This window comes from Eschrichtius robustus, chromosome 15 (genome assembly GCF_028021215.1).
Source record: "Eschrichtius robustus isolate mEscRob2 chromosome 15, mEscRob2.pri, whole genome shotgun sequence".
In the NCBI taxonomy this organism is placed as follows: domain Eukaryota; kingdom Metazoa; phylum Chordata; class Mammalia; order Artiodactyla; family Eschrichtiidae; genus Eschrichtius; species Eschrichtius robustus.
In genome coordinates this window covers 81,116,402-81,125,311 of record NC_090838.1, presented here as the reverse complement: position 1 = coordinate 81,125,311, position 8,910 = coordinate 81,116,402, and the positions used below count along the sequence as shown (strand labels likewise).

Genomic DNA, 8,910 nt, shown 5'->3' with positions numbered 1-8,910 from the left:
AGAGTGAACAGTATCACTCCTTCCACGTTACACTCACGTTAATGGTTTTTATGCCCTTAACCTTAGATGATTTAAAACACTGCTGATGGTATAGAACTGGCTGCTGTAGTAAGGAGCTGTGAATTTTGCCCAGTGCATTGGCCAAAAAAGGCAGTGCTGGACAAACTGCGATCAAACCTTGAACTTTCTTAGTGCAAGGGATACGATTTATAAACCGTTTAAATGCCTGCAGTCAGGACTGAAGTGATTTCCCTAAACCATGGGTGGGATTACAATTACTCAGAGTTAAAAAGTATGTTCAATTCATATTCATACCAGAACACTTTAAAAGAATAATGGACACAGGTTAAGGTAGAACCTAGCATTTTATTTAGATCTTCATTAAACTGTTGGAATTGAGAACCAGACATACGTAATAAACCTCCAAAAATAGATGCTGAAAGGCACTTTCTGCTTAGGGCAAGCAGTCATGGAATAAGCATGTAAACAAGCTGGCTTCTCTGTACCACACCAGCCAAATCAGCTTTCTCCATGGCCAGCTGCACCAGCTCTGCCCTCCCTTCTGTTAACACCAGCCAGAACCCCTGTAGGTCTAACCCAAGGTTTTTCTGTAGGACACCTTGGCCTACCTGGGAATGCTGGAAACATGTTAAAGGAATCATGGTGTTGAGGAAAAAAAAAAAAAAAAAAAAAAAAAAAAAAACTTTTAAAAGCTGCCATCTGAGGTGATGGCTTCTCTGTACTTACGCCATACCCCAGAATACAATAAATAAGCAATTAGAAAATGTTCAAGTATGAAGGGATTTCCTCCTCCCCGCCAAAAGCACTGCTCTCTGAAGGAAGCTGGTTTCTCTGTAGCTACACCAGCTGTTCAGAAAGCTCATTGGACCTGGTTTTGAAAACAAAACAAAGTTAAAACCCTGGGAGGAGTTATTGTGCAGTGTGGAGTGCTCAGTCTTTCTTATAAAGAAAAAAAAAAGTTATCTGGTACCAAAGTGTGCAACCTACAGACCCTCAGGTACAGCCCTGTGACTTCTTTGTATGACATCACAAGGGTGCCAAGTGCCTGTTTTTCTAGAGCTAGGAGTTGGTGGTTTGGCTAGTGCTGAAACCATGCATAGGATTGATTTACTAAATAAAAACCTTATTACGTACGTCCTCCAAAAGACAGCTGAAAAGTGGAGAGATTTTGATTTGGTGCTGTTTAAGAGATGGCAATTAAGAGCATAAGCACCAGGGAGATGGTTTAATGGTAACTGCCTTTTTTTTTTTTCCCTTTCTCATGTCAGGCTAGAGCTCCATCTGGAACTTGCGTTACATGCAAGAATGATTGGATAGAGAACACTCCCTGACAAAGAGCTACATAATTAGAAATGGATCAAGTTATAGGGAGGATAAGGGAAGGCTTCACATTCATAATAGAGCTCAAGACATTACAAATTCATGCTGACAGGGCTGTGGCATTGCCAGACAGAGGCTATAATGGAACTACAAGTACTTTACGTGCACATTACAAGGACATTTTCAGCATTTGGTGGGAAAGTCAATGCAATTAGGATTTTAGAAGGTTGGGTGATAGGGCACAAATGTTCAATTTCAAAGCATTGTTTACTACAGTGCTGTTGGTTTGTTTCTAGGCAGTTACATGGATCACCTATGCTCACTAAATTCATTATAATGGTGAACAAAACACCTAGGGACAGAATAGCAAGCCCAACTTACAGTCCCCCACACAAGCTAAAATTCATGTCATTGACTAGAGTGACTGCAACTGATCAGGAGCTGAAAGAGGACAGGAAAATTTAGGAAGAAGGGCCCTTTCCCTCAGAGCTTGAAGGCTTCTCTGTAGCCTACGCCAACAAGTCTGGGGAAAAAAGGCTAACACTTTCAATATTTAAGCTTTTTGGGCACTTCCCATGGGAAGCTGTCCCTACCAAAGTGGCCATAGGCTGCAGTCCTCTGATAAATTGGCTTCTTCAGATCCAGATCCCTGGAATATACAAGTCCGTAACTTAATATGTAGCATTCAATTAAAATAAAGCAAAACAATCAGCAAGACTCATTTTCAAGACTTCTGGCAAATGAGTTCAGTTCTCTGGGGTATGCTAGGAAAGAAGTTTGTGGCAAAAGTGTTTGTTACTTCCCTGGTGTCCAAACTCCTTGCACAGTCCTTATTAGTAACTATAGTTCTTGTTTTTCCGTCCCTGGCTCAACAAATATGAAAACTTGTCATTATTCTGAGACATTTCAAGTGCCAAAAGCTCATCTAAAATCATGGAATACTTACCGAGGTCCCACGCCCACACCCTACCATGGTTATTTTCTTTGTAACAGCCGTGCCCATTCATCTGTACTAAAATTTCTTTCAAGTAAACATCCCTTAGGTAACAGGAGCACAAAGCCTATATCAAATGTGGAGGACTTTCTAGGGTGGTTAGTCTAAGCCATGCAGCACTGTAATTTTAGAGTTTTCCTAATAATTTAAGCCTTTACTGACGGCAATTTAAAAATGACATCAACACATTCTAGGAATTACCATGTTTCCCCACTCCAGTCTTCCTTCACACCTTCACTTTCTCAGATTTGAATATATCAAGTATATATACATACACACCCACACCCTCAATGTTTTTCACTAGCAATAGTCTTTACCATCTTTACCTGACAATGACCCCAGGGCGGAGGTCAAAATTCTTCTTCACAATCTCTAATAGCTCTCTCTCACTCTTCTGAGAGGTGCCATAATGGAAAATGGAGATAGACAATGGATGAGATACTCCAATAGCATAAGAGACCTAAAAGAATTTAAATGTCGTAAGAGTCAGTGATCAAAAGACCCACATACTTGTGTAATACACTGGTATCAAAAAAAAAAACAAGTAGATAACTGCTAAATGCCCTCCCGCTTACATGCCTTTTAGTCAACCCAGTTATATAGAAGTATATACCTGAACAAGAACCCTTCTGCACAGACCTCCTTTAACAAGGGATTTTGCCACCCAACGAGCAGCATAAGCAGCTGAACGGTCCACCTTGGTATAATCCTTTCCTGAAAAGGCACCTCCTCCATGAGCTCCCCAACCACCATAAGTGTCCACAATGATTTTCCGGCCAGTCAAACCAGCATCACCCTGAAATTATAGGACTTAAGTTACTTTATGCCTCATCCTTTCCAGTGGTTCTAGATCAGGCTTGTTAAATGGTTATTCAATATCACTTGGCAAATATCCTCAGAAGAGGCACACGCAGGCTTCAAAAAACCTAGGAAAAAGGTGGAAGTAGCCAAATTTTTGCAAGTAACAGAAGATCCAAAAAAGCAACTGAATTGACATTGTAAGACCTTACCTGAGGCCCACCAATAACAAATCTGCCACTTGGCTGTAGATGATAGATTGTATCCTCATCAAGATACTTTGCAGGTACAACGGCTTTGATGACTTTCTCCTTTAGGGCATCCCTCATCTCATCAAGACAAACTTCTTCATCATGCTGAACAGATATAACAATTGTGTGGACTCTGATGGGAAGCACAGCACCTCGGTCCTGCATATACTGCACAGTCACCTTGAAAGCGAAACAGATCATCAGAACATCAGTCTATTAAACGATAGCTTTGTTCCTGATTCTCTACTCTACATTACAATACAGAGAACAAACCATATGCTTCTCTTAGCTTTAATCAAAACACCTTACTGAAGTCCTGTGCCAATGTAACGTGTGTAGTTTTGATACTCGTCACTTACTTGAGTTTTAGAATCTGGGCGTAACCAAGGCAAAGTGCCATTCCGGCGTAGTTCAGCCAGTTTGGCATTGAGCTTGTGTGCTAAGACAATGGTTAAAGGCATACATTCCTCTGTTTCATCAGTGGCATAACCAAACATCAAACCCTAAAAAAGGAAAAGTTACCAATGCAATCAATCCAAGCTTTAGAATTTAATGTTAGAAGAGATGCAAATAGATGTCTACCAAAATACCTGGTCTCCTGCACCAATGTCTTCCTCATTCCGATCAAGATGAACACCTTGAGCAATATCTGGTGACTGTTGCTCCAAGGCCACTAGCACGTTACAAGTCTTGTAGTCAAACCCTATAAACAAAACGATGTTTTTTTGGTTTGTTTTTAAAGGGCCATAGCAATACTTTGTATTTACGACAATTACCTGGAATTCTAAATGCTGCTAGAGAAATCAAATATACCTAAAACTTAGTCCTTTCAAAGAACAGGGCTGGAACAAAAAGACTAAAAATATACAAGTGGAATTAAATATTCCCAGGAACACTCTAGAAGATATAGCTAGAGAGGACTGAAAAAAATACCTGGAAAAATGAGGTTAGACAGCCCACTCATTAAAACACACCTTTGGAAGAATCATCATATCCAATGTGTTTAATGGTTTCACGAACCACTTTCTGGTAGTCAACAGCAGCTCTGGATGTAATTTCCCCAGCAAGAAGGATCATTCCAGTTTTAGCAACAGTTTCTAGTAAAAGAGAGGTTCACACTCAAACATCACTTTTATGAAGTAATTTTCATGCTACCTTTTCATCAGGTGATAAAGCAGTGTTCTGAACCTACCACAAGCTACTTTGGCATCAGGGTCCTGCTGAAGGTGGGCATCAAGAACAGCATCACTAATCTGGTCACAAATCTTATCTGGGGGGAAAAAAAAAATTCCTGGCTTAATCAATTTACTGATAATGTCATGTATGTCATGCCCCCTTCCCCTATAACTGCAGCTGTGAAGATCTTTGCGTTTTCTTTTAAAAAAAACTGTGGCGGGAATTCCCTGGCAGTCCAGTGGACTTCGTGCTTCCACTGCAGGGGGCATGGGTTCAATCCTTGGTCAGGGAACTAAGATCTTGAAGGCCGCTTGGCAGGGCACCCTCCCCCCACCAAAATTGTGGCAAAACCTATATAGCATAAAATTTACAAATTTAACCATTTTCAAGTGTACATTTTCAGCGACATTCCAAGTATGGAGATCTTAACTGCTATACTGCTTTCGTGGAAACCATTTCCCTGAAGAATAAATGCTGGATATAGTGCTACATGTTTCCTAACTTGACACCTTGGTCTTCATATAGCTGTACCACAGATCACCAATTCAGAAAAGCCAGCAGAACACCAAGCATGTTTAATACATTTAAGCTCAGTGCAGTATATGCACTTTACACCTTTACAAGGACTTCAGTCCCATCTTTAAAGTATTTCAGACATTTTGAAAAATTAAGTTCCCAGGCAAAAACAATTTCTATTGTTAAACAGGATAGCCACATAATGGAGATTGAGTAAATGGAAGTAAGTAGAAAGTGTTTTATCTTCCATCCAAAAGCAAAGCAAGGAACATTTACCTTCACAGCATTAATTTTCAAAGACAATGGTACTTACATTTTATCCCCCGAATTTAAATTTTTCATTATAAATCTAACCAACCAGAAAGGTGGACCGTCTATCAATTTCTCCCTGACTCTAAGGAACACCAATTAGGGCAGTGAGAAATAATGTCAGAGTTAAATGATGAAAGCAACGACACTTCACGAACAAAGGGAATAAAACGGCAACCATCTGATTTTGTGTTAAGTAAGAGTAGTCCAGGAACAAGAGCCGAACAGACTGGAAAATCCCCAAATGTATTCTGAATCCTTGCTGATCTTCCCCTCACTGTACTGCCCTCTATTAAAAATCAGGAGAACAGAAAAAAAACCCCGAATATCACTTTCCTAAATTTTCTATAACCAGCCAAAAAAAACTTAAGCAAAATGTGTACCACAATCCAGTCAGAGGCCCAGGACAATCTAAACATTTACAAATGCCTGCGGCTTTAAGTTAATAAAAGGTGGTTCAAATACACAGTGCAGTTCTCAGCGCTGGGGGAAAACAAACAAAACCACCCACACCACACCTGACCTTCACTCATCAGGATCTCGGGGTTTGTCCTCTCCTCTACCACTAGGTTGCTCGTGGGATTGCATCATAGGCACAGTAATCTTGCTAGAGAGAAATGGATCCTTAAGCCAACAGACGAGGAATCTGTCATTGTGGTCATCCCAAGAAAGGGCTGGACCCGTCTAGTAGAATAACGATCTTCACTAGGTGAGGTTTTCAGGCTGGGATCGAAAGTTCCTTGAAATAGCTTCATTCGTTCACGTGTAAATTGATCGCCATAATGGCGGACCGGTGGACAAAGCCCGGAGGAGGATATATGGAGTAAAACCTTGCCTAACAGTCAGCCCCAACGCAATGGCGCCATACACTTAATTCATGCTTCCTATCCTTTTCACGCACGATCCAAATAAGGAATGCCTCCTCCGACAAGCACTATATTTAGTTGGAGGATGTCACCTTGACGCGAGGCCACATACCGGCTAAGGGCATGTCGTATTCTTCAGTGTAGCCGAAGAATTAACGGGAAGCGCGGAGGCCCGGTAGTCCGGGCCACGCTCTGCAAACCAGCCGGCTCCCTCGCCCAGAAGCCACATGCGGCAAACACGTGGTTGAGGCTGCAATGCGGGGCGCGCGCTCTCGCGGGCCGGACGCGAGCACGCGAGGCGGGCCGCCCACTCGAGGTGGCTCGGGCCGCAAGGCGGGGAGAAGGAAATAGTGCCCTCCCCGGCTAGAACACGAGCGGCCACGGCCCCCGCCCTTCTCGTTTTCTGGAATCTTCCGCATGCCGGGGCGCGCGGCCGGATGGGAGGGGAGGAGAGAGGAAGGGGGGGCGGCGGCCACGCGCTCGGCAGCGGCGGCGCCACGAGGAAGGCGCGCGGCCGCCGCTCTTTCCACCAGCAGCCGGGAGAGGGCCACCGCCGTGGGCACCGCGGCCGGCGGATCCTACCGGCCAGTCCCGACCCCGCGCCCCGCCCCTCGCTTCGCTCCAGGCCCCGTCACCTCACCTGGGTGGCCTTCCCCCACAGACTCGGAGGTGAAGAGGAACGTGCCCTCCTCGATGAACGCGTCGTGGAAGCCGTTGAGCTGCCCGTTCATGGTGGTGGCGGTGAGTGAAAGTGGCGTTGAGGAGAAAAAGCGGCGAGCCGACAAGTGCGAAACGCGCGAGCAAAAGACCGCGTCCTTGTCAGCTCGAGCGGGCGGCGCGGAGCAAACGAGGCGGCGGGCAGCGCGGCCTACTATTTATACACGGCGCCCGCGCGCGCCCGGCCCGGGCCCCGCCCCTCGGCGCCGCGCGCCAATGCGCCACTCGCGCGGGGACGGGGGAGGGGAAGGGGCGGTGCACCGAGGGGAGCTCGGACCGAACCACTCTGCCAGGCAGGGGGAAGGGAGCGGAGGTAACGCGCCCCTCTCGCGAATATTCGCCATCTTAAGCACTAATAACAAGGGGTGAGGGGAAAGGCAATATACCGGGTCGTTGTATGCTTCCGTGTTCGACGTGGGAGGAAGAGAGACAAGGGCTTTATGGGCCTGCTCCCCTGTACTGTGACATGGCACCTCCCTTCCGACCGTTGGCCGGGCTACCTGGCCGCTAGGTCGCGTCCCCCAGCGGGGGCCGCGGGAATCGTCGGGGGTTTTATCCTCTGGCTCTCCCCGAGGGTCTTTCCGGCTGCCCTGCCTGGGGATGCCCGGGTGACAGGGAGCCAGTGGCCCACAGCCACGTGAAAGTGGCCATCTTGGCTGGTCAGCGTACGATCCTTCGCACGGCCTTGTGCATCCTCGTCCTGAGCGCTGCCGGCGGCTGGCAGTCCTGCGGGGGGCCGTCTAGTTGCTGGCACTTTCTTGGTTAATGGTTCTGTGGTGAAAATGGCCGAAAAGCGGAATAAAGAGAGTTCTGTCATCGATTTCAACGACTGCCGTCCCCCTTCCGCCCCCAGCGCTACAGTTTCTGAGAGAGGCCCTTACTCTTTGTGGACCCTACGGTGGAGGCCGCGCTCGGCCCCTTGGCTCCAGCCTTTTCTCCAAGAAAGGAGGCTGCTCACGAGGCTCACCTTGCACTTGCTGACTTTACTATCTTGGAGGAGGAAAAAAGTCGATGTTTAGAGTATGATTTCAGTCTTCTGTTCAAGAGACTGTTGAATATTGGGGTGGGGAGAGCCCCGTTTACGCCCTTGTATGTGATTCAGCAGATCTCTTGACAAGGTGATGGTCCGTTTCCTGAAGCTTTCACTTTAAAATGTCCACCTGCGTTTGTGCCAGTTTTGCCCATTTAAAGGAATTATAGGGAGAGGAGGGAAAAGAACAAAACCAAACTTGATCCAACGAGGAGCCGGGAGTCGGGGACCGATTTCATGGCTCTCCGTTTGGAAGGAGCCCACAAGTGGCGGGTGGGCCGGTGTCACTTCCGTCCCGCACAGGGGCTTCGGACTTGGTGCAGGGCCGGGGCGGGGGGCTGCTGCTGTCGCGGTGGCCCCGAGCGCGTGAACTTCGGGTTTAATGATGTTATTAGGAGACCGCCTGCTCCTAGGATAGGATGCACGTTACCCTGGGGAGATGAATGAGACCCCTCGCAGCAGCCTCCAGCTGCTTACCACTCAGAGAATTAGGTAAATTCGGAAGAGCAATCCTCTCCGCGGCTTGCGGGAGGAAAGGTGGGTTTGCTGATTGGGAAACAATGGAAGCACTTGGGCTGAGCTTGGGGCTTTGACAAAGAACGTTAAAAAAGGGCCCATCTCTAGACTTTATGACCACATCCATGGTCCTTCAAAGCAGGGAACAAGAAAAGGCTAAATCACAAACGAGACAATATAGATGTTTATATTTGTTTCTGTTTTTCAAACTAACTTAATGGAAAAATAACTGTGTAAGACGTTCATCATTTCTTGTTTGTTTTAGAGTAGTTCACCTTTTTTTTTTTTTTTAGGCAGAATGCCAATTTGTTAACTTACAATGTGTAATAAAATTCCCAACTGAAACAAATTGCATGTGTAGGCTGCTCAGTGCATTATCTTCCAGCAGAAAAATCT

The 8,910-nt window shown here is 46.0% G+C and overlaps 1 protein-coding gene across 1 annotated transcript; it reads right to left on the bottom strand.

Annotated features, from left to right (window-relative positions):
- Nucleotides 1–346: 346 nt before the first annotated feature.
- Nucleotides 347–7,090, bottom strand: MAT2A (methionine adenosyltransferase 2A). The gene is made up of 9 exons (XM_068564066.1): nt 6,892–7,090; nt 4,577–4,654; nt 4,359–4,481; nt 3,975–4,087; nt 3,744–3,887; nt 3,346–3,564; nt 2,949–3,131; nt 2,662–2,795; nt 347–1,990 (listed from the first exon to the last, which is right to left on the bottom strand). The coding sequence occupies exons 1-9, from the start codon at nt 6,980–6,982 to the stop codon at nt 1,888–1,890; spliced, it is 1,188 nt and encodes a 395-aa protein (XP_068420167.1). The 5' UTR covers nt 6,983–7,090; the 3' UTR covers nt 347–1,887.
- Between the last annotated feature and the right edge of the window lie 1,820 nt (nt 7,091–8,910).

What these genes read in the sequence shown, in the direction of transcription:
- MAT2A (XM_068564066.1), bottom strand. Translation starts at nt 6,982, where the DNA reads ATGAACGGGCAGCTCAACGGCTTCCACGACGCGTTCATCGAGGAGGGC. An exon ending in TGTGGGGGAAGGCCACCCAG is followed by an intron (nt 4,655 to 6,891) that starts GTGAGGTGACGG and finishes TTTTCCCCCCAG; the next exon opens with ATAAGATTTGTGACCAGATT. An exon ending in GCAGAAGGGTTCTTGTTCAG is followed by an intron (nt 2,796 to 2,948) that starts GTATATACTTCT and finishes AAATTCTTTTAG; the next exon opens with GTCTCTTATGCTATTGGAGT.